Source organism: Engystomops pustulosus, chromosome 11, assembly GCF_040894005.1.
Source record: "Engystomops pustulosus chromosome 11, aEngPut4.maternal, whole genome shotgun sequence".
In the NCBI taxonomy this organism is placed as follows: domain Eukaryota; kingdom Metazoa; phylum Chordata; class Amphibia; order Anura; family Leptodactylidae; genus Engystomops; species Engystomops pustulosus.
In genome coordinates, this window is record NC_092421.1 from 67795451 (window position 1) to 67822175 (window position 26725).

Below are 26725 nucleotides of genomic sequence, written 5' to 3' on the forward strand. Positions count from 1 at the left end.
CTATCCTGTATATATGGCACAGCACAGTACTACTACTCCTACCCTGTATTTATAGGCACAGAACAGTACTACTACTCCTATCCTGTATATATGGGCACAGCACAGTACTACTACTCCTATCCTGTATATATAGACACAGAACATTACTACTACTCCTACCCTGTATTTATAAGGCACCGAACAGTACTACTACTCCTATCCTGTATATATGGGCACAGCACAGTACTACTACTCCTATCCTATATATATGAGCACAGCACAGTACTACCACTCCTATCCTGTATATATAGACACAGAACAGTACTACTACTCCTACCCTGTATTTATAGGCACAGAACATTACTACTACTCCTACCCTGTATTTATAAGGCACCGAACAGTACTACTACTCCTATCCTGTATATATGAGCACACCACAGTACTACTACCCCTATCCTGTATATATGAGCACAGCACAGTACTACTACTCCTATCCTGTATATATGGGCACAGCACAGTACTACTACTCCTATCCTGTATATATGGGCACAGCACAGTACTACTACTCCTATCCTGTATATTGGAAAAAGCAAAAAGTGGAACGGCACCGTGTAGAAAATAGGAGGGTGCAGGTCTTCGTCGGGGTCCGACAACCCCGTTAGTCGTAGCATGCTTGATAATGTCTTCATAGAGCAAGACGAAACGTTGCATCCTTATCCATGGTGGAATAAAAAACTTCTTCACTTTATCCATACGGAGTGCTGCTTCACTTGTTGTTTACTGCTACTCCTATCCTGTATATATAAGCACAGTACAGTACTACTACTCCTATCCTGTATATATAGACACAGCACAGTACTACTACTCCTACCCTGTATTTATAGGCACAGAACAGTACTACTACTCCTATCCTGTATATATAGACACAGAACATTACTACTACTCCTACCCTGTATTTATAAGGCACCGAACAGTACTACTACTCTACTACTACTCTTATCAGAACTACCCTGCCAGCAGATACCTGGGATCGTCTATGGCAGAGCAGGTGACTTATTGTTCCCTCGCTCTGTATTGGCTGAAGTCGGGGTATGTATACTGGGTACAGCCCTGGGAGCCCGGACCCAAATACAGAGTGGGGGATTTGGGAAGTCATGCGACCTCCCCAATCAACCACATTTGGTGGGGTCCCCTTTGAGAGCAAAGTGGTGGGGGCCCTGGGGCGTAATAATAATCTGGGCCTGCCTATATATATGGTCACAGCATAGTGCTACTACTCATTCTGTATATATTGTTACATACTCACCACAATGGTGCCTTATAGCTGTTCCTTATAGATCATACGAATACAATGTTATCTTCAATCTCGTTAAATTAGGGTTCTAGTTATGGGTTCTTCTCTAATTAAGGGTCCTGTGTATTATTCAACATGTTTATAGGTGCTACAGAACTAAAGATGAGGGTGTCTGAAGTTACCCTTCTCCGGCAGCCTCTAAAAGTGACTCATTTCATGCAAAATATGACTGTTCTCTGCTCATCTGCACAGGACTTTGGAGGTTTTTTTTTATTGTTTTTTTTTAACATTTAACACCAAAGCTTTTGCTTTTAATGACTGATCTTTTAGTAATTTCTCCTCGATTACACTGTATGGGGAGGTATAAGATGTGAGAATCTCACATTTTCTAATATGGCGTCCCCATCTGGTAAGACGGACGCACTGGATCCATAAATTGAGTTTTGTGCTCGTTTATCAAAAAAAAAGGCAAAGCAAATAAAGTTTCTTCCTCCTCGCGCCTCGGATGATGAATTGCCGCCTGGAGTTGGGTTTCAGGGGTCTGTGTCGAATTTATTGACTTGCTATGAAAAGCGATTAATCAATGGGACGGAGCGTAGATGGCAGGATAGCGGCAGCGCATGTACACGACGTGGACGGCCCTGGAAGGATATAAATGCTCCCCGCATAACATTTACAGTCAGGAGCTATTAATATTACAGCAGAGCGGGCCAGACACTAGGAGATAGGGGGAAAGAGACATCAAATGTGGGGTGGGGGAGGGGCGCGGGCAGGAGTGGATGGGCTGGAGGTCAGTCTGCCTAAATATAGGGGTCATACATACAGGGATTCATACAGCGAGGGGCTCATTTACATAGTATATGTACATAAAATTGGTATAACACCAGATTATACATATGTGTGTTACGGCTGTGTTGGACCCAGGTTCAGTCCCCTCTAGACTCCTCAGTCTTTTCTATAATCCACTGATTTCCTCAGACGCCTCTGTCAATATAAGTGACCTTGTTCCATTTTAGATCTTAATATCCCCCCCCCCCCCAAACTCCGCTGCCACTTCAAGACTTTTATCCCCTTTCCGACTCCTCTGTCTCACACCAGATCCCTTCCCAAGACAACACACAGTCCCCCACCCCGACCTCCATCCAGACTCCTCCGTCCCTTTAGACTGCTCTGTCACCTCCTATATGAGCCCTTCTGTCCTCCAAACTCATCTATTAACCTCAGCCCCTCCAGACCCCTCTGTCGTTCTCTCTCCGCTGTCCTCTCCAAACTCTTCTCTCCTCTCCAGACTCCTCTGTTCTCTCCAGACTCTTCTGTACCTCTCCAGACTCTTCTGTACCTCTCCAGACTCTTCTGTACCTCTCCAGACTCCTCTGTCCTCTCCAGACTCCTCTGTCCTCTCCAGACTCCTCTGTACCTCTCCAGACTCTTCTGTCCTCTCCAGACTCTTCTGTCCTCCCAGAATCCTGTTCCCTCCAGAATCCTCTGCTATGTCCAAACTCCTCTGTCCTCTCTTGACTCCTCTATCCTCCTCCAGACTCTTTTGTCCTCTTCAGACTCTTCTGTCCTCTCCAGACTCCTTTATGCTTCTCCAGACTCTTCTGTCCTCTCCAGACTCCTCTACCCTACTACAGACTCTTCTCATCTCTCCAGACTCCTCTGTCCTCTCCAGACTCATCTGACCTTTCCAGACTCCTCTATCCTCCTCCAGACTTCTCTGCCCCCCTCCAGACCCCTCTGTCCCCCCTCTAGACCCCTCTCTCCCCCTCCACCCCCCTCCAGAGTCCTCTGTCCTCCTTCAGAACAGACCCCTCTGTCCCTCTCCAGACTCCTCTTTCCCCCTTTAGACGTCTCAGCCCCCCGCCACCAGAATCTTCTGTCTCTCTCCAGACTCCTCTTTCCCCCTTTAGACTTCTCAGCCCCTCTCTAGACTCCTCTGTCCCCCGCCACCAGAATCTTCTGTCCTCCTCCAGACTTCTCTGTCCTCTCCAGATCATCCACCTGTTGCATCACCTAATGGTTGACTGCTAAGTAGTTATGATGGGTCACCAATTTAAGACCAGGAGGGTGACCATGTGTTGTAGCACTGATTTGGTGGTCATGGAGCAGTGACTATTCATATGCAGTGATAGGACCGCTGCTCTTCCCAACTGACCCCTGGGTTAGACCCAAGCGTTACAATGTATCAGGCGCTTTGGCGCTGTGTTCCTTGCTGGTCCCAGCTCTGTACATCATCCTGAACCTCATGTTTATTGTGGTGCTCACCGGCGGAGCATTGGCAGCACTTCTCTTGTCATGCTACACTACTCCAGCTAAAAGGGATTTTTTATCACCCACTAAAAGCACTTGAGACTTTTAATGAAGCCCGGTGTGTACACAGACAATGTAACCCGGAACGCGTGGGTCGTCCCGGAGATAATGGAGCTTCTAATGCACTCAGATAGTCTCTGCTTTATAGCCGGGGCTCAGGCGCGTGGCGGTGCATCCACAAGCTGCACAAGGGGGGCCAGGACATGAGGTCTGGGAAGATGTTTTTGTCATTTTATTCTTGTTTGCACTTTAGTTTAGGAGGATAATGTTAACCCTTTAAGAAGATACCGATTTTCAGAAATCTTATTGTCATGCATCCTATGGGAGAGGGTTCTGGGGGTGTCCTCTCTACAAAATCCTTATCTCTATTCACACGCGCAGAGGGTCTTCTTATCCACATTGAATGTTTTATTACACAGACAACCCATTTATATGTATATACATTGTGTAATTCCTCATTTCCCCTGTGGGGGCAGCATAGGGTAACGGCACACTTATTACCATGTTGACAATCTAGCACTGGATTTCTACTTCATGATCCGATTATTTTTAATAGATTCCCCTCGGTAGCTTGGAGTGTCCAAAGTAGATAACCCCTTTAATCAGTTAAACTAAATCTATGCAGATTGCAGCCAGTGTTATGTTGTTAGTAGCAGCAGTACTGTGATATATGGATTTATATTCCAGGATTGTAGCTTCCCCAAGTGTACTGGAGGATGTCCACAGCTGTGCTCTCTTTAGCCTGTGTTATGTATGGTCCATTGGGAGATGCATAATAAAACCTTTGTGTATGTTGTTAGTAGCAGCAGGACTGTGAAATATAAATTTATATATATACCACCATTCTTCTCAATTGGGGTGTGTCCTCACACTGCTGTGAGCTCTGTATTGAACCACAGCCACTCCGCTATGATTGATTAAAAGCTGTAGCAGGCTTCTGGTTGAATTCTGCTGCCATCACTTACAGCAGAGGAGGAGTGTCTAGATACTAAGTAAGTGCTATGGTACAGCAGTGTGAGGACATGTCCCCTAAGAACTTGGGGAAGATACAATCCTGATATACTTATACATATATCACAGTTCTGCTGCGATACCTAACACTGGCTGCAGGTAGCACAGAGCACAGCAGTGTGAGGTCTGATTACACATCTCTCCAGGGACAATACATAACACTGGCTGCAGAGAGCACAGAGCACAGCAGTGTGAGGTCTGATTACACATCTCTCCAGGGACAATAAATAACACTGGCTGCATGTAGCATAGAGCACAAAGTACTTGGAGAAGCTACAATCCTGGTATATGAATCCAAATAATACAGTTCTGCTGCTACTAACAGCTCTCAAGAGCTGTGATTTATCACTTAATGGCCACTAAAAGTCATTTCTGGTCTTGAAGAGGTAGTTCCATCTCTCTGCGACCATAACCTCCCTACACAGCTCTCCCCATGGCGTTCTATGCAAGTAACAAAGCTGAACACTATAAACACACCACGGACATAAGATCCATATATCCCTGCATTAGATATATTGGGGCTCATTTACTAAGGTCTTTGCGCCGCACTTTTGTCGGACTGTGCGTGTTCTTCTAGGCTAAAATGGTTTGCACAAGTATTGAAGAAGTGTCTGCACCACTATTGTGTCGCACGCAACGCTTTTGTGGCGCAGCTGTGCTGCTTCCATGCGACATAAATTAGGGGACGTTTTGACTTGGACCGAGCGCCTTATTTAACTTGCAAATTATGACGCTTTATGGTAAAGGTGCACCACAAAAAAGATGGTGAACTCTGTCGGACCAGTGCTGGAAAGCGGCACATTCATGATTTCCGGCGCACGATCTACGCCGCACGCAGCATTATACACAGGCAGAGCACTTTTAGTGCCTTTTCCGAATTTCTAAGTAAATATGCCCCAATGTCTTCCCCCTCCCGCATTCACCCCCTGCCATAAATAACATGAATATTCATGGGGCAGCGGTTATCTGGAAACTACAAGTCACAGCATGTCCTCCTGTCCCTGTCCTCGCTCTCCTTCATGTGGGAGATCAAATAACAGTGATCTCTACAGAACAGGACAGACCTGGCGGCTCCTGGGACTACTGGTCCCAGCAGGTTCTTGTCTGATCTCTCCTTCAAACTGAAGATGAAATGGTGTTAACTATTGTAGCGCCATAGTTGCTGATGCTTGGGAGGGACTACTACTCTAAACATCTCCTTTATGGTCCATGTAGGGTAAGTTATATGGAGTCCTCCCCTAGGGTTCCCTCTAGGTAGGTATTGAACTACAAGGCTCATCAGAGATGCTCATTGTTATTGGGGTCCGGATAGCTGTTATGGGGCCCACGGATGGATCTGCTGCAGAAACCGTACAGCAAACTGCAAGCAGAAGGAATGGGATTTTAAGAGTGGATGGGAATTTGGGTGCAATGTGCAGGTTTTGTGCAGTAAAGGGGGAAGGGGATAAACTGTATTTTACCCAGAAGTCCACAATTCTGACATCAAAAAGTTGCAACTTTTTGGGTTGTAATGTTACATTTTCCATTCATATGTCGTTTATGGAAAATTGCAGAATATGTTATTTTTTTAAAAAATTAAAAAAATTGCTAAAATTTTTAGCATTTCTTGGAAAATGAGTTTCATCTCAAGACAGAAATGTAAGACTTAATCAGAAATTATGGAAAAACCTGTGTTTTTCGGCTTCAGTGACACCTTGTCTACTTCCAGCCAGATGTTCTAGGTGGGGGTAGGGTCACAGGTAATTGCGGATTACAATATTGGCGGTTCTAGGGGCCTTCAAGGGGGCCCATGTCCACCAAAACCCACCTATAAAAGCAGCAGAATGAACGCACCCTCCATTCTCCAAGAAGTTTGTTTCTAGTACCAGATGTAGGAAGTGATTCCAGACTTGTAGGAGCTATAATATTCATACAGCCCAGGGCCCAGGCAGTCTCAATCCGTCCCTGGTCACAGGACCCGATTCAGCCAAGGAGTGAACCTGGGAACAACTAAGAAAGTGACCTTCCTTGGTCAATGGTAGTCATGTCCCAAGATCTATGGGGGCTTCTTATTGGCATACCGAAACCTTCTGCTGGGCACAATGCCAAAAATCAGAAGTATCCAAAATACTTTATAAGCTTCCTGCACTTCCTGTGTTTGGGTTATGACCTCTGCTTTGGCCAATAAAGGCTCCTGGAATCATGAAATGTCACTTCTTCTTCATTGTGACAATCCCTGGTCCGGGTTATCTATGGATTGGCTGCAGAAGGTTCCTTGACCCTCCTGATCCCCCGGCCGGACACAAGTACCAAAGTACTGGAGCGACACAGGTACGGAGAGCTGGTGCTGGGTAAGTACTGTACACTCCTGCCCTAGTTCCCGGAGAACCTCTTTAAAGTGTTTCCAAACATATACAATAGTCTCTGAAATCAATATATTCAGAGCAAAACAGATTTTTTAAATTCCCCTTCAGATACACCCCCCCCCATCTTTCTTGAATTCTTCATTGTTTTAATTTGCCTGAATTGTATATATACTTCTGCCACTTTTTGTGTTAAGTTGCATTAAAATTTCCACAGAAATGTGCGGTGTCATCCTGTACGGTAACATAGGAAGTCCCGGAGGCTGAGTAGAAGCTACTTTGGGGTTAATGTCCCATTATATGTCAAATATGGGAAAAGAGAAGTCATCGAGCTTAAAGGAAATCTACCATCATAATCCATCATGATAAACCAGGGTACTCACTCATAGATCCAGGCTCCGTGACTGTGGGAATCTTCTTATATTTATTATCCATGGCCTCCATTCTTCTAATATCAACTTTTATAATTATGCTAATGATATTTTCTTTAAATGGATCATCTAACAGACCAATAGAAAGACGCTATAGCTGATAGTCCCAGGTCTGGTTCTTGGGATCCCATAGCTGCTCATCTTTTAACATTAAAAGATCATTTGCAGTGACATCTACAGGAAAATTCCAGTATTACATGTTGTCCTCTTCATACATGGACATGCTCCATCCAATATCTAACTTAGCGTTTCCCTATTCCTGAGCCCCCTGTGTGATATCCTCCGGCCCTATTACATGAAAACTCCTTTATGAATTAGTATAAAAACCAGTACAGATTATTACATAAGCTCCCGAATAGCATCTCAGGAGTCTAGGAAAGCTGGGTGACGACATGTAATATGGTCATTATTTGTCATGTTGTGGTGTCATAGAGCTGGTGCTTACCTGTCCCCAGTGCTGGCAGTAAAGGGTTACACTGATTGTATCCAGAGATTAATCAATGGATCGAGTGGTTAACATGTCCTCCAATGACTCCAATGTCCTCCCCCTCCACAATACTTGCATCCCCTCCAGGCGTTACATGTTCCGGCTATAAACCTTGAGACACGATAATACCTGCAATTTCATCCTATTTAAAGCGACAGCGCACCTTATAGTCTGTAACAATGGCGCAGCCCTGACTAATCAGAAATCTGTAATATTTCATTAATCTGCACAATTTCAATGGGATTTAGAGGCTAATTCTCCATTATGATTCTCCTTCTCTCCTGTACACAGTGTGAGCGGCGGCACGGGGCACAATGCCATCAATAATGCAGCATCGGATTATCCCATAATTCCTTGCTGCCTCTGATAGGAATATTAATAGAAGGAACATTTGTTATAAATTAGCCATTGTCATGCTGGAGTATTAGAGACACTTATATGGGGGTCCTGGGGGGAGTATAAGTGGACTGGGATAAAACTTTCTAACAAACTTTCTCTTACTCGTCCATGGAGTCTTGATTGGAAATCTCCTTCCGTTTTATGTACACAGCTCCAGTCCAGACAGTGGACACCCCTATGTCATCATCTCACATTCCATATGTCCTTGGGACCAACCCCTAAATCTTCACATGAATCCTTATTTCCTCATCTCCCACCCTTCCACTCCCCTATGTCATTGGGACAACTTCTACCCCCTATGTCATCAGCTCCGCCCCTATGTCATCTGGGCGACCTCATTTTCTCGATAATATCACCCTCTACTTTATCATACTTCTTCAGCTGACTCAGTGTTGCCTCCAACCATCATCAGGACCACCCCCATTTGTTAATTATATCCCCCTTTGTCATCAGCTCTGCCCTCTACCATCATTGGGACCACCATCAATAAATGCACCTCATCTGTCATCCCAACTTACCTACATCATAAGACCGACCCCCTGTTTCATTATTCGTCACTACTATAATCAATGTGACCATCCCTTCTGGTGGTCCCATCAAGACCACCTCCTCGTGTCAATAATTCCACCCCTAAGTCATCAGGACCACCACATCATCCACATCATCCAACCGACGTCAACCAACCGATGTCACTAGCCCTGCCCCCGACAATTCGGACCATTTTTCCTTAACAACCCTCCCCCCCATCACCAGTCCTTCCCAGATGTAATTGGCATTTCCGTCTTCTGTCATCAGGACCAAATACTTTCATCAATGATACCATCCATTTGTCATCAGGACCACCACATTATCAGACTGGACGATCCTTGATGCCCCCTACTTTCATTGGAACCACCGCCGCTTGTCAATAAAACCACCCCCTAGATCATCAGCATCGCCACTACCATCATCAGGACCACCCCCTTATGTCAATAATGCCATCCCTATATCAACATGTTATCCGATCGATTCCAGTGTCACCAGCCCTACTCCCTACCTTCCTTAGGACCATCTTCTTTTCTCAATAATACGCTCCCCTCTGACATCATCAGCATTGTCCCCAACTATCAGGACCACCTCCTTATGTCAATAATACCGCTCCATTGTCAACAGCACCAAGGACCACAATGACACAAAAGGGGTTGGGGGTTGTCCATGGGAAGTGCTCATCCCCTATGCCCAGGTTGCTGTGGGTCTGATCACTTCTATGGGGCTTCACAATATCACAATCTACCAGCCAGTCCTCGGTGCCCCCCAAGTTCTACATTGACAGGTGGATATTCACCGGGGTCCCAGCGATCGGACCACCAGCACCATGTTACTCTTTATCCTCTGTAGAAGTAACTATATTGGGCTGACCCCTTTGAACCAAGCCGCTAAGACCCCCGTGGTCATAGAGATCAGCTCTCCAATGCCTGAGCTCCTCATTGTCTGAACCAATGGGGAGACAGGGGTGTGTGTCTCAGACTACCATGGAGTCCCTGGAGACACTGATCATAGAGATTGAAGAAGGAAAATAAAGGACTAGTACTGTTACTCATCTTCTCTGGCCGATTCTACTTACATATCATGTTCTATTTTTTGATTGTGCTTAAGAAACATATTTGTATTTTATTTTTCACTCATCATTTTTAGTTTTTCTCTCTTCCACAGATTATGCTCCTGACGGACCCGGAGATTGAGAGCAGCCTCATGATCAGCTCGGATGAAGGGGCCACCTACCAGAAATATAGACTCAACTTCTACATCCAGAGCCTCCTGTTTCACCCCAAGCAAGAGGACTGGATACTGGCCTATAGCCAAGACCAGAAGGTAAAGAAGTCTGAAACCTGGAACCTTCAAAGAGATTAACATAGTTGACATCAACAGCACAGAGTATTTCAGCAATGCAGTTATTTGATGATGTTATTGCGGCTCAGTCTTCCTGGGAAGGACTAAAGGGGACATGGAGGGAACCTGCTATAGTGAATGAAAAGTCGGCAGTACAGAGTATTTAAGTAGCTGATCTTATATACTGGGGCTCATTTACTAAGGGTCCGAACGCCGCACTTTCGTCAGGTTTCCCGAATATTTCCGTTTTGCGCCGAATTGCGCATGCGATCGGATTATGGCGCATCGGCGGAGGCTTTCACGCAACAGAAATCCGGGGGCCTGGCCGCCGGACAGCTCGACGGATTCAGAAAACCCGCCAAATTAAAAAAACGAATTGTGTCGCAAGATCAGCACTTACATGCACCAGTAAGAAGAAGGTGAACTCGGCGGACCTCGACGCAGCAGCGACACCTGCTGGATATCGGGCGCACGACCTTAGTGAATCCCGAATCCATGTCAGATAAGGTGCCGTGATCGCGACTGGACCGGGTAAGTAAATGAGCCCCACTGTGTTACTAGAGGGGTCAGGGGCAATGTTGAAAATTTCCATCCACTCTACATAACAAATAGCTTTTCATCTGGAGGAACACAACACCCTTGACTTGAATGGGCAGGGTGTAATGCTTAACTCTTCCAGTGGTGGCGCTATATTGAACACTTTCTGTAAGGTTTCTCCACTCGATCTTTCAGGGTTTGAATTCATCCAGGCGATTGTGTATCGGATATAAGAAGAGGCCACAGTGGGGGGGTATATTAAGACTGGAGCAGGATGTGCCTTGTCCTGATGAATTCCACCCATTGAATATATTATTGGCCTCAAAAGCAAACAGAAAGGTGATGCCCTCTAGTATGGAGATACTTCTCCTTTAAGGCTTATAATAACTAGTTTCTTCTATTTTACCCCTCCAGTTGTACAGTTCATCTGAATTTGGAAGACGTTGGCTGCTTCTCAGTGAATCTGTGGCTCCCAATCGATTTTACTGGTAAGATTTCACATCCCACCTTTTGTCATTGATGATCTACATTATGAAGTATTCCCCTAGTGGTGGCTGTATATACAGTGTGTAGTAATCCCCTGAGCGCTCCTTAGTGGTGGCTGTATATTCAGTATATAGTAATTTTCATAATTCCCCCAAATGGTGACTCTGTATACAGTATGTAGTCATCTCCATAGTCCCCCCTAATGGTGGCAGTGTATACAGTATGTAGTCATCTCCATAGTCCCCCCTAATGGTGGCAGTGTATACAGTATGTAGTCATCTCCATAGTCCCCCCTAATGGTGGCAGTGTATACAGTATGTAGTCATCTCCATAGTCCCCCCCCTAGTGGTGGCAGTGTATACAGTATGTAGTCATCTCCATAGTCCCCCCTAATGGTGGCAGTGTATACAGTATGTAGTCATCTCCATAGTCCCCCCTAATGGTGGCAGTGTATACAGTATGTAGTCATCTCCATAGTCCCCCCCCTAGTGGTGGCAGTGTATACAGTATGTAGTCATCTCCATAGTCCCCCCTAATGGTGGCAGTGTATACAGTATGTAGTCATCTCCATAGTCCCCCCTAATGGTGGCAGTGTATACAGTATGTAGTCATCTCCATAGTCCCCCCTAATGGTGGCAGTGTATACAGTATGTAGTCATCTCCATAGTCCCCCCCCTAGTGGTGGCAGTGTATACAGTATGTAGTCATCTCCATAGTCCCCCCCTAATGGTGGCAGTGTATACAGTATGTAGTCATCTCCATAGCCCCCCCTAATGGTGGCAGTGTATACAGTATGTAGTCATCTCCATAGTCCCCCCTAGTGGTGGCTGTGTATACAGTATGTAGAAAGCCCCCCCTTACTGGTGGTGTATGTACATGTAGTAATCTCCACAGTTCCCCCTAGTGATATCTGTATAGACTGTACATAGTAATCTCCTGAGCTTCCTCTATTGGTGGATGCATATATAGTATGTAGTAATCTACTGAACTCCCCATACAGTATATAGTAGCCTACTGGGTTCCAGCTTGTGATGGATGTATATACAGTATTTGTTAATCTACTGCACACCCTCTAATGGTGGCTGTAGATACACTATCTAGTAATCTCATGAGTTCCCTCTAGTGGTGGCTGTATATACAGTATTTATTAATCACCTTATCTCCCTCTAATGGTGGTTGTATATACAGTATCTAGTAATTTCCTGAGCTCCCTCTAGTGGTGTCTTTGTATACAGTATATACTAATTTCCTGATCTCCTCCTTGTGGTGACTGTATATACAGTATGTAGTAATCTCCTGAGCTCCCCTTAATGGTGGCTGTATATACAGTGTGTAGTAATCTCCTGAGCTCCCCTTAGTGGTGGCTGTATATACAGTGTGTAGTAATCTCCTGAGCTCCCCTTAGTGGTGGCTGTATATAAAGTGTGTAGTAATCTCCTGAGCTTCTCCTAGTGGTGGCTGTATATACAGTGTGTAGTAATCTCCTGAGCTCCCCTTAGTGGTGGCTGTATATAAAGTGTGTAGTAATCTCCTGAGCTTCTCCTAGTGGTGGCTGTATATAAAGTGTGTAGTAATCTCCTGAGCTCCCCTTAGTGGTGGCTGTATATACAGTGTGTAGTAATCTCCTGAGCTTCTCCTAGTGGTGGCTGTATATACAGTGTGTAGTAATCTCCTGAGCTTCTCCTAGTGGTGGCTGTATATACAGTGTGTAGTAATCTCCTGAGTTTCCCCTAGTGGTGGCTGTATATAAAGTATGTAGTAATCTCCTGAGTTCCCCTTAGTGGTGGCTGTATATACAGTGTGTAGTAATCTCCTGAGATTCCCCTAGTGGTGGCTGTATATACAGTGTGTAGTAATCTCCTGAGCTCCCCCTAGTAATGGCTATATATATTCTGTATGTAGTAATCTCCTGAGCTCCCCCAAGTGGTGGATGTAGATATCGTAAGAATGCAGTAGAAAGTAGCAAGTTCTGCCTAGTTGTGCCCACAACAATAATTCTAAATCCATCTATCGGACTCACCCGCCAGAGTACCAGAAGATATCCAATAGACTCAAACTACTGAGGCCCACAGATACATCAGAAGACAACCTAATTTTGAGGCTAGTTGGATCTATTTCCCTGGTGGTTAATGAAGGTTGAGCCCCCCCAGACTGGTGGTCCCACGTAATCACAATCCGAAATCTACAGTATATTAGGCAGACATTCACTTTAATAACCAAATACTGTATTTTATCACATAATTGGTTCCATACACATACAAATATGTAATTTTACAACCTGCTGTAGCAATAACTTTGGGGTAACTATGTCTATATTTCCCCCGACACCTAAAGGGTAAGTTATGGTTTAATAGCGTCAGCCTTGGCTCTGCAGGTTGCGCCTCGTTGTGTGACTTTAGGGGATCCATTCACTGATTATTAAAGCTTTTAAATAATTAATTTGATCAAGAAGCCGGAAGCGGCCGATCCATTGTTTACCGGCGGAGGCGCGGTGTAATCACTGGACGCTGGCCGCCAGCACGTTCCCCGTGCCTCGCAATGGAAATCTCCTTATTAGCGCCGGCCTATTGATTGACATTACATATACATTGTATCCAGGAACAAACATGTAACATTCTCAACACTTTTGTTGCCAGCGATCGATTCAGAAGTTTTAAGAAGCAAAACAAAGGTTTCTCCCACGCGTTTCGCGCCTGAGATTGCAATTATGGAAATATTCCGGGAGAAACGTAAGGCGGATAACTTCCTCTATGAAGAAATGGAAATTTTCTGTCAAAAAAAGAAAAAAAAATAATAAAGTTCGCCACGTACTGTTTTAATTGGGCTGGAGAATATCAATGTAGCGCGGCGCACGGCATCCTGGGAGGTCAGGGAGCATTTGATCTGTGTAATCCATGCAGTGTTTCTACCAGTGATGGGATTGATCTGCGCTTATGGTATCGGATTCTGACATGGAGGTCACAGATATCGGATGGAGGCCACATGTAGAGCGGAAGATTCCCAGCGCAGAAGTAATTTGCGTACATACGATATAGTGAGCATGTAACATAGCCAACGCGCCATTTTATAATACTTTTACTTACCTCGGCCAGCAGCAAGGGCAATGTGCTACTGCTCCTAGCTGTGCTGTCATGTGGACAATTAAAGGGAATCTGCCATCAAAACCCATCATGATAAACCAGGGACACTTACTCATAGATCCAGGCACCGTGACTGTGGTAATCTTCTTATACCTGTTATCTATGGTCTCTCTCTTTCTGACATCAACTTTTAACCCCTCCTCGCTGCAGCTTCACAGGCTGTTACACTGTGCAGGAGCACTTCTCCCTCCCAATGTGTGAGACTACAGCAGACAAAGGGAGAGGAAGTGCTGAAGGAGCAAGGGAAAGGGGGAGACAGTGTAACAGCCTGTAACACTACAGCATACAGGGGCCCTGGTAACCCTTCAGGCTCATTAGCATAAATATTAAAGTTGATTTTAGAAGGAAGGAGGCCATGGATGACAAATATGGCCAGCACAGTGGCTGAGTGGGTAGCACTTCTGCCTTGCAGTGCTGGAGTCCTGGGTTCTAGTCCCACCAAGGTCACCATCTGCAAATAGTTTGTATGTTCTCTCTGGGTTTGCGCTGTGTAATCTGTGTGTGCTATATAAATAAAGAATTATTAAATATCAGAAGATACCACAGTGAAGTGCCTGGATCTATGAGTAATGTCCCTGGTTTATCAGGATGGGTTATGAAGGTAAATGAGGTAGTGACCCAAAATTTTTGGATGGATTTATTAAAACAATTTGAAAAAAGTATGTATGTCAACTTGGAAGCAAGCCCCATGGCTTCATTTTTGGGGATTACTGTGCCACTGTAGTTCTGATGATACATTTACTGTGCACCTGACCCCGGTCAGACATGACTATCGAGCCGGGATGAATCCATAAAAATAATTGTCTCCAGCAGGGGTTCACAGTCTCTGGATTTCCAATGATGTTTCATTTCATTTGTATGTAACCACTGAGCCACTCTGTGCCTTTAGCTTTCATGGTGCATTCATTCTGATGTGACCTGTCTGCTGATGTCATAGTGATGGTGCATATGACTGCTGTGCCAATCCTTGTTCCCAGCTGCAAAGATGTCTGGTCTGGGGGTCTGTATTATCAGCCATTGTCAGATCTGGGGTCTGTATTATCAGCGATTGTCTGGTCTGGGGTCTGTTTTATAAACCGTTGTCTGGTCTGGGGTCTGTATTACCAACTATTGTCTGGTCTGGGGTCTGTACTATCGGCCATTGTCAGATCTGGGGTCTGTATTATCGGCCATTGTCTGGTGTGGGGTCTGTATTATCAGCCATTTTCTGTTCTGGGGTCTCTATTACTATCCATTGTCAGGAGTCTGTATAATCAGCCAATGCTTGGTCTGGGGTCTGTAGTATCAAGCATTGTCTAATCTGGTATCTGTATTATCAGCCATTTTCTGGTCTGGTGTCTGTATTGTTAGCCATTGTCTGGTGTGGGGTCTGTATTAATAGTCATTGTAAGGTCTGGGGTCTGTACTATTGGCCATTGTCTGGTGTGGGGGTCTGTAATATGTATCCATTCTAGCATTTGTTTCTTGCTGCTGGGGTGGTATTTTGTGGCGCTCTCTGTAATTTAGTGCTTCTAGGGTGGCGGTAATGTGCGGCCCCTTGAAGTTCAAAACTATAACAATACAACATCCAGCCATAAAAAGTTTGTGCCCCCTGATCTAATGGCTAAGAATATTATGTTGGAAAAACCGTGAAGCCATTCATCTCCGAAACCCATAACAGGACTTCTAAAACTTCTGTAACGAAGGAGATTTTTCTTCCAAAAACTTGTAAACTCCCCGGAGCGCGCTTCTCGCCGAGTCGTCCTGTCAGTTGCCTTTATTTGTGGGACGGTTGGATTACCCCGAGCGGCTGCGTATACATTATGACAGAGGAGCACGGCTCCTAACCGGAACGTTCGGCGGAATAATCTCGTTCGCCGGTGGAGATTTATGGCGGCGGATTCGCACCGATGCAGATATTTGCAGAAGATAAATCCCTCAATACAAATAGCAGCGATAATTGAATTACAAAGCCATTATCATGTGAGCGGGAGAGAGACGTTATGGCGCCATTCTGACAAGATAATGTTTGCTAAAGTATTTCTGCTCATCCAGTCATTCCGCTGCAGGTACCTGGCAAAACATCTTCTCATTCGGCTTATTTTTATGGGATATTACCTCGCGAGATAGTGTCAGGGACTCACTAAATGATGGCGGCTCCTGCACTCGACACCTGCTGCCGGGCGAGTTCTGCATAATGGCTAAACTTCAGATACAGGAGACACGGACTCCTTTACTCCGCAGTCATTGGCTGATGACTTGAAAAAGGTTGAGCTGCAATATCAGACACAGCCACATCAAAAGGAGCGGCACTGTTTGTAGGGGGCATTTGCATCACTTACAACCTCACTATAGTGTAAAGATAACAGAGAAGAAAGTATCTTCCTAAATCCTGGACCACTACTACTGCCCTACTGAGACCCCTCTATTGTACCAAAACCACCAGACGCCAACTGCGACTACTATCCCTTTATATCACCACCAGAAGGCATCTACTTTTTACAACTTCTACATTGTGCCACCAATGGCCCCAAATTTTTGAGCCCATTCCACTATCAATAGACATCTCTCCAATTGTACCCAAGGACAATAACCAGATGACCCTTGCACCACCAACAAGGGCGCAAACAGTCCGATTGTGGAGCAGCACAGCGAGTATAATGGATCAAGTCCAATGGTGGGTGCACGCCTCCAACAAACCCGATCCACCAGTTTGTAAGGTCAGATATCCAAAAAAATGCAATGAGGCAGCACTCCGGTAAGTATAAAGGTGATCTTTATTCACCCATGGCAAAATAAGGTGCAACGTTTTAGCTCATCCATAGATCTGTATCAGAAGAAGATTGCAGGATATGGGGTCCTGCTGGTGCCGGACTGTAATAAAACTAACACTAAGCTCCGGGGTCTAAGCGGGTGCAGTGGGAGCAAGCACCACCTGCCACCCATCAGCATCAGCAATCGCGGGGGAACCAATGGAGTTGATCAACCAATTTCATGTTAATGTCTCCTTCCAGGACAAAAAGAAATAAAAAATGTATAAAAAAATTAGCAAAAAATTACCCACACAAATTGCCCACCCCTTTAAAAAAAAAAAAAATCACATGTTTTGTACCTCCACACACATACCAACCCAAGCTACAAAAAAAAACTAGAATAGTATTTATCCCGTACAACAAAAAGCTTTTTTAAAAAATGAAGGACAAGAGCGCACAAATAAAATCTACAGGTCTTTTGGCAAAAAAATAATCCATCACACAACCACCTTGACAAAAAAATGTCAAAAGTTTTGGCGCATTTGGGATTAAAAAAAAAAAAAAAATGTGCGTATTGTCCCAGAGAAAAAACGTTTTATGTTATTTAGGTTCCTCAATAAAGGCAGAAAACTTTTAGTAGAAAAAAAAACCCAATTTATGTTCTTTTTTTAAATACACTGCACAGAAAGGCTTAATAAAATGATATAAGAAACCCAAAATTGTGCTATTAAAAACTACCATTTATTGCATCCCCCTAAAAAACAAGACCCCATGCAGCCATAGTGATAGTAAAATAAAAAAGTTATTGCTTATAGAAGACATTGGGGGTCATTTACTAAGGGCCCGAATCGTGATTTTCCGACGTGTTCCCCGAATATTACCGTTTTTCCCTGAATTATCCTGGGTTTTTGGCGCATTGTGGCGCATCGGCGAAGGCATGCATGCGACGTAAATTGGGGGCGTGGCCGTCGGAAAAAACGCCATATTTTTTTAAAAAAAATGTGTCGTTTGACACGCACTTACCTGCACCCAGCCTAGGTTGGTGAACTCCGGCAGACCTTGGAGGACTTCAGCGCAGCAGCGACACCTGGTGGACATCGGGCGCACTACCTTAGTGAATCGCCGGAAGACACAAATCAGCGTAGGAGAACCCGCCGCTGGATCGCAAATGGATCGGGAAAGTAAATCTGCCCCATTGATGTAAAACCCCCCAGAAAAATAGCTTGGAAAATAGTGGAAAATAGGTGCGGAGATAAGGGGTTAAAACAGAGTTTTATGGGGGGGGGGGGGGATTCAAGAATTGTTTATTGCTCCTGTGCCCAAAAATAACAGATTTGCGGCAAAAAAATTATCTAAATAGGGTTTTTTGGACGTTTTACAACTTGTCCGTCAAAGGGGACGTGACCTTGTGAAAGTCAACATGGTTTCGAAAAAAGTAGGTGTGGTCATATGGAAATTAGCACCAAAAAATTCAGGAGGTTGCGCCAAAAGGTATAAGCAGGTCTAAGGCTACATTCACACTGCCGTATGGGGAACGTATATACAGCCAATATACTTCCCCCATAGATGGCAATGGGCACATGGCCTATCTTTCTCTGTAGTACGGCGCCGTGCGCCATAGGTTGCTATGGAGAGGGGCGGGGGTGAGCTGCGCTAACCTCCTCCTCCTCTCCCCGTGCACTGCCGTTGCCTGCTGTGCTACGGTACGGCGGGCAACGGCAGTGTGAATGTAGCCTAACGGTTAGAACTTGAGGGTCTTATACTATGCCCCATTCATTATCACAGTGATGAATCTAGTGCAGCACAAGACTAGTGGTGAGTCACATTAATGAATTCCTCCCAATGTGTTTATAAAACGTAATGTTAACATAATGTTTACGTTAACACAATGTGATAATGAAAATCTTTCTCAGCTGTTGCAATGTAAACTTCACGTGTGAACGCAGCCGGAGCGCAGTAAGACTTGGGTTCCTGTTACTGTATATGGGGTTCCCATAGCATAAGCTGCATATTACTGGCCCCTAGTGGTGGATCCCCCACCCCCACTGTCGCATTTCCAGATTCTTGCGATTCCGATCTGCACAGAATCACTCACTTAGGATTTTTGTCTCAACAAACTGTAAAAGAAACCCGACAAATTCTTCCGCTTCAGTCCAGTAAATCGCTATCCCGCTAGGAAACAACTTTGTGTTTGGAAGGGATTTTTGTTATTTTTCCCCCTCCCCCGCTCGGCGAGAACCTGTTGTTCTGTGTGAATACTCCCCTACTTAGTGCAGCAATCACACACAGATCTGCCGCTCTTCTGCTGATTTTCTCTGCGGGAGACACTTGTTCTTAGCAAAGTGCACACTCTGCTGCGGAGATAATCGCCAATGTCTTATTAACGGCACATGTTATGCGGCGTGCCGGCTACAATTACCGGGATATGGCGCCTCCATCATGGCGGATTCCTGCGCCTCTTAATGGGATTCATGAGAAAATGCCCAAGGAATGAGGAATTAGAAGATACCTGGCCAAGTAGATGAGATGCTCTGCGGAGCTGTCCGCGGTGCTGAAGTGGATGGATGACATCATGGCTGGGAACTTACACAGCACTGAGCACTTGCAGACAGCTGTATACAGAGGGTACGGAAAGTATACAGCCCCTTTAAATTTTTCACTCCTTGTTTTATTGCAGCCATCTGCCCCATCTTTACAGAAAAAAACTGAAATGTCGACATTTATGCTAATTAATTAAACAGGAAATACTGAAATATCACATGGTCATAAGTATTCAGACAATTTGCTTTGACACTTGTATTTAACTGCATGCTGTCTATTTCCTTCTGATCTTCCTTGAGATGGTTCTACTCCTTCGTTGGAGTCTGGCTGTGTTTATTTAAACTAATTGGACTTGAGTAGGAAAGACACAGACCTGTCTATAGAAAACCTCACAGCTCACAGTGCATGAGAATCATGAGGTCTAAGGAACTGCCCAAGGAGCTCAGAGACAGAATTGTGGCAAGGCACAGATCTGGCCAAGGTTACAGAAGAATTTATGCAGCACTCAAGGTTCCTAAGAGCACAATGGCCTCCATAATTCTTCAGTTTGGGATGACTACAACTCTTTCTTGACCTGGCTGTCCAGTCAAGCTAAACAATCTTGGGAGAAGAGCCTTGGTGAGAGAGTTAAAGAACAGCCCCAAGATCCCTGTGACTGAGCTCCAGAGATGCAGGAGAGAGATGGGAGTCACCTATCACTGCAGCCTCGGGCGGTCAGGGCTTTATGGCAGAGTCCTGAAGCCTCTCCTCAGTGCAAGACATATGAAAGCCGCATACAGTGTGCAATACACATGGAGGATCCTGGACTATGAGGAATAAGATTCTCTGCTCTGATGAGACGAAGATTAAACTTTCTGGTGTTAATTCTAAGCGGTGGAGAAAAACAGGCGCCACTCATCACCTGCCAAATACAATCCCAGCAGTGACATATGGTGGGGGCAGTAGTGATGGGCCGTTCCTGAACGAGCCGGTACAAAGAGCCGGCTCATTCACGTGAACGACGTGAGCCGGCTCACCTAAGTGAGCCAATGGCTCACTAAACCCGCTTCTAAACGTCTCAACATCCTCCCTTTAACCCGATAAAATCGGGATAAAAGTGGAGTGGTGTGGGGTGACTGCTTGGCCTGTGGCTCCCTATTATACATGTAATAAGGAGTCATTCATGAGTCAGAAGAGCCGGCTCTTTTTAGTGAGCAGAGGCTAATGAGCCAGCTCACTAAGAAGAGCCGGAATTCCCATCACTAGGTGGCAGCATCATGCTACGGGGGCAGGGACAGGACCACTGGGTGTAATGGAAGGAAACATGAATGCGGCCAAGTACAGAAATATCCTGGATGAGAACCTCTTCCAGATGCTCTGGACCTCAGACTGGGCCAAACCTTCCAACAAGACAATGACCCTAAGCACACAGCTATAATAACACAGCAGAGACTTCAGAACATCTCTGTGACCATTCCTGACTGGCCCAGCCAGAGCCCGGACCTAAAGCCAATGGAGCATCTCTGTAGAGACCTGATAATGGCTTCCACCAACATTCACCATCCAACCTGAGGGAACTGGAGAGGATCAGCAAGGAGGAGGCAGAGGATCCCCAAATCCTCTATCCTCTGCTCTAGACTCCGGTACTTCCTAGAATGTTGATCAGGTTGTTAGGTTGTTACAAAATAACTTCACAGTCTGCTGTAGTTACATGTAATGCACTGTACGTTTTTGGCGTCCCCATGATAACACTTCCTGGTTTCAAGCAGACCATTGTTTGCCTGGTACTAAACACTGGAATGCTGTGTGGTTACATAGTATAACGGGGATTCTGCGGCTTGTGACATAATAGATGTATCTATCCAGTATTTCCAAGCTAAATGTTACCAGATTGATTTCTAGAATGTTTATCATATTATTACAAATGAAAGAGATGTCCCTATTTCACCAATTTAATATTATTCTTTGTATGAGGAAAATATATAAAAAGCCATTTACCGTTGTGACATCACATGACCAAGGATATAATGAGCCGTGCACCTGTGTGACATCACATGACCAGGGATATAATGAGCCGTGCACCTGTGTGACATCACATGACCCGGGATATATAACGAGCCGTGCAGCTGTGTGACATCACATGACCCGGGATATATAACGAGCCGTGCAGCTGTGTGACATCACATGACCCAGTATATAACGAGCCGTGCAGCTGTGTGACATCACATGACCAGGGATATAACGAGCCGTGCAGCTGTGTGACATCACATGACCCGGGATATAACGAGCCGTGCACCTGTTTGACATTACATGACCAGGGATATAATGAGCTGTGCACCTGTGTGACATCACATGACCCGGGATATAACGAGCCGTGCACCTGTGTGACATCACATGACCCTGAATGTAATGATCCATGCACCTGTGTGACATCACATGACCAGGGATATAATGAGCTGTGCACCTGTGTGACATCACACGACCAGGGATATAACAAGCCGTGCACCTGTGTGACATCACATGACCCGGGATATAACGAGCCGTGCACCTGTGTGACATCACATGACCAGGGATATAACGAGCCGTGCACCTATGTGACATCACATGACCAAGGATATAATGAGCCGTGCACCTGTGTGACATCACATGACCCGGGATATAACGAGCCGTGCAGCTGTGTGACATCACATGACCAGGGATATAATGAGCCGTGCACCTGTGTGACATCACATGACCCGGGATATATAATGAGCCGTGCAGCTGTGTGACATCACATGACCAGGGATATAACGAGCCGTGCACCTGTGTGACATCACATGACCAGGGATATAACGAGCCGTGCACCTGTGTGACATCACATGACCCTGAATGTAATGATCCATGCACCTGTGTGACATCACATAACCAGGGATGTATAACGAGCCGTGCACCTGTCTGACATCACATGACCAGGGATATAACAAGCCGTGCACCTGTGTGACATCACATGACCCTGAATGTAATGATCCATGCACCTGTGTGACATCACATAACCAGGGAAATATAACGAGCCATGCACCTGTTTGACATTGCATGATCGGGCATATAACCAGCCGAAGACGTTTCTATAGAAACGTATATGTAATCGCGGCGAGGCCCGCTCCAGTACGCTAGTATCATTAGCGGTACGTGTGACCGCAACCTTAGACTGCGGTTCAGCATCCTTAGTAATTCCAGTTTATGGAAAACTACAATCCCAATCCCTTAGTAAATGGAGCATGTTGGGAGTAGAAGTTTACAAACCTGTGACTGTGATGTACAGTATGGGGGTCATTTATCATACGCCGACCCTGGCGTCTTGATGTATGCCCACTCCCCGCCAGTGGCGCCGCTCTTTAGGGTGATGCCACACATGGCGTTTCAACCAGTTTTTAAGCAGTCGGTTAAAAAAACGCATCCGTTTTTGACAGGTTTTACCAATTATATTAATTAAAACTGGCCAAAAACTGGTGCGTTTTTTTGACGGACTTCTTTAAAACGGGGCAAAAATGTGGCATCCCCCTTATGCCCCTCCACACAAGCGCTAACAATGAGCCAACATTTTGCTATTATTTCGGGGCTTCTATTTCCTGATAAATACCCCCCTACACAGATGTAGCAGAGCTGATTTTGTAATTTCTACAAACTATAATACGATGAAACAGACCAGAAACACTCTCAGCTCTGCTACATCAGCTCATCCAGAGTTACAGTTTCTGGTTCACATCTATAAAGCGAAAATAATTTTGTTGTCGACGTAAATCCAGACGATGAGTTCCCTGAAATAGTCGCGCTTGCAGCACAGCCTGTCCCCGTGTATAATCAGCTCTGAATATCTTTTGTTGTTCCAACTTATAAACCTGCGCAGCTCCAGTGAGGGGGTGTAGTGTCACCGTGATCTGAGGATCTGGTAAACAAGGAAAGTGATGGCAGAAATAAGAGGAAATTATGTAATAACGATCACCTCCTGGTAACTGGGGAGAGGAAGGGGAGGGGGGGGGGTCTTGTATCTGTCATCCATGTCCCACATAGGATTTCAGATTATATTTCAGACAGTGATGTAGCAGTGCTGAGGCTGAGTCATAATATGACAACTTGGAAAGTGTGGCCCCCCCAAAAAAGAGATTTATGTAGCTCCTGGGAGGTTTTGGCTCAGTTGGTTCAGCTTAAACATCCCAATTTTAGTTTAGGGTCTTATGGCTCTTCTAAAACATTGATGTTTAAGGGATTGGCAGAAGTTTTTTGTTATTTCCTTTGCCCATAGTATTAAAGGGGTTGTCCACTTTCAGCAAATAATGGCTTGTTATATCCCTGGTCATGTGATGTCACACTGACTAGTGATGATGGTGGCTTTTCCTCTCCATGGTCTCCATTCCCACTATTTTCCTCTTTTGCCTTCCCTGCACAGTTATAGTGATTTCTTCTCTCTATGGTCTTGTCTCCCCTGATTTTTCAATGTTGGGAATCCTTTACTGGCTCATTATAGCAGCTTCTTCTCGCCGTGGTCTCCTTTCCCCTTTTCCATTCTCCACTATTGGCAATTCCTTGATGACTATTTATGGTGGCTTCTTCTTGCCTTGGTCTTGTCTCTGCTCATTCTCCACTATTGGCAATCCCTCACCCCTCACTGACTAGTTATGGTGGCTTCTTCTTGCCTTGGTCTTGTCTCTGCTGATTCTCCACTATTGGCAATCCCTCACTGATTAGTTATGGTGGCTTCTTCTTGCCTTGGTCTTGTCTCTGCTGATTCTCCACTATTGGCAATCCCTCACCCCTCACTGACTAGTTATGGTGGCTTCTTCTTGCCTTGGTCTTGTCTCTGCTGATTCTCCACTATTGGCAATCCCTCACTGATTAGTTATGGTGGCTTCTTCTTGCCTTGGTCTTGTCTCTGCTGATTCTCCACTATTGGCAATCCCTCACCCCTCACTGACTAGTTATGGTGGCTTCTTCTTGCCTTGGTCTCGTCTCCCCTGATTCTCCACTGTTGGCAATTCCTTGATGACTAGTTATGGTGGCTTCTCCTCGCCATGGTCTTGTCTCCCCTGATTCTCCATTGTGTGTATCCTTCACTGACTAGTTAGCAGCTTCTTCTCGCCATGGTCTCCTCTTCCTCGATTCTTCACTGTTGGTGATCCTTCACTAACTAGTTATAGTCGCATTGTCACACCATGATCTCATCTTCCTTTATTCTTCACTGAGTATTTATGGTGGATTTTCCTCTCCATGGTCTCCTCTCTAATTTCCTCTGTTGCCTACTCTTTATAGTTGAGTAATTTCTTCTCTCCATGATGTTGTCTCCTTTGATTCTCCACTGTGGGGGTCCTTCCCTGGCTAGTTATAGCAGCCTCTTCTCACCTTGATTTCATTTCCCTTGATTCCCTACTGTTAGCGATCACTGACTAGTTATGGTGGCTTCTTCTCGCCATGATCTTCTTTCCCTTGATTCTCCACTGTTGGCAATCTCTGACTAATTATAGCAGCCTCTTCTCACCATGATCTCCTTTCCCTTGATTCTCTACTGTTAGTGATCACTGAGTAGTTATGGTGGTTTTTTCTCGCCATGGTCTCCTCTTCTTCAATTGGTGATCTTTCACTGACTAGTTATAGTCGCTTTGTCACACCATGGTGTCATCTCCTTTGATTCTCCACTGTTAGCGATCACTGACTAGTTATGGCGGCTTCTTCTCACCATGATCCCCTTTCCCTTGATTCTCTGCTGTTAGCGATCACTAACTAGTTATGGTGGATTCTTCTTGCCATGGTATTGTCTCCCTCGATTTTCCACTGTTGGTGATCCTTCACTGACTAGTTATAGTCGCTTTGTCACACCATGGTGTCATCTCCCTTGATTCTCTACTGTTAGCGATCACTGACTAGTTATGGCGGCTTCTTCTCGCCATGATCTCCTTTCCCTTGATTCTCCACTGTTGGCGAACACTAACTTGTTATGGTGGCTTCTTCTTGCCATGGGATTGTCTCCCTTGATTTTCCACTGTTGGCAATCCCTTACTGACTAGTTATGGCGGCTTCTTCTCGTCATGATCTCGTCTCCCATGATTCTCGTAATAGGTAACAGCATCTCCATGAGAAATTGTAGGTTTCTCCAATTTTCCATCTGACCTGTTAGCATTTTGATAAGATAAAGTGAGCAGCTTTTGGTATCCAGATGATTCAGCACCAGCTCTGATATCCTGGGGATAGGAGTTGGCGCCGGGCAGCTGTGCGCTTCCTGAGCCAGCTGGATGGTGGTGCAGTGGATGGAAGCATCTGCGGCTCCTTCTGTGCGCTGCTCACATCGCCTCACACTCCGCTCGCACTTCACACTTTCTCGCTGTCCAGGATATGGGTTTGTTGCTCGGTGCGGATAGAGACTTGCTATTATGAGTGCTCCCAGCACGGATCTCTGCCTCCTCTCCTCTAGATGTTGTACGACATCTTCCTCCGGGCTGTGATATTAATCACGCTGTGACTTAATCCAGACAGATGTATCCACACAGTGAGGGATGGTAGCACGGCGAAGTTGGAGGAAACTTGTCATAATAACTTTCTTTGAGGAGCTGATAATGTGCATATTGTGAAAGTATTTGCACCCATTCGCAGTCGCCCTGTTGGGTCGTGCCCGCTGTCTTCCCTTTTGTGGCAGACATGGCTCCCTCTGAGACCCCCTGCTGACCACATCTCACCTGTCCAATTCTCCTTATTTAAGGGGCCAGTTAACTTTCCTGGTTACTTTACCCATTAAGAGATGTCTAGATCCTTGGTGCACGTCCTGCTGGTATCCAATTCCTGTATGATCTCAGCTCTGATTCTACTTCTGGTTCCAACCTTGACTTGATATGACCTCGATCCATAGCTGCCTGCCGTGACCTCTGATATCTTGGACTCTGCCTTGACTTTGGTCTGCACCCGTTCAGGCACCTTCTAGCAGTAAATGACTATTCTGAGAGGTAGCAGGTCTCAGAAGTCCAGATACCCAAACAGGGGTTTTAGGGGAAAACAAACAGAGTAACTTGTACAACGTTCCTTAGTATAATTTGCTTCCAGGGGAGTAACTAGGAGAGGCAGGGCCCTATAGCAGAATTCTCAAGGTGGCTGCTTCCCCCTTAAAAATATGCGTATTTGTATACTCGCATCACACACATTTATATACTTATATACACACATACA

General features: G+C 45.3%; 1 protein-coding gene across 4 annotated transcripts in view; it reads left to right on the forward strand.

Annotated features, from left to right (window-relative positions):
- The window catches only part of SORCS1 (sortilin related VPS10 domain containing receptor 1), a 433993-nt gene that overhangs the window by 270638 nt on the left and 136630 nt on the right, over positions 1-26725 (forward strand). For all 4 annotated transcript variants that reach the window (XM_072130629.1, XM_072130630.1, XM_072130632.1 and 1 more), the window contains exons 4-5: positions 9946-10104; positions 11074-11147. In XM_072130629.1, coding sequence (XP_071986730.1) covers positions 9946-10104; positions 11074-11147 — 233 coding nt within the window. The remainder of the gene's footprint in view (positions 1-9945; positions 10105-11073; positions 11148-26725) is intronic.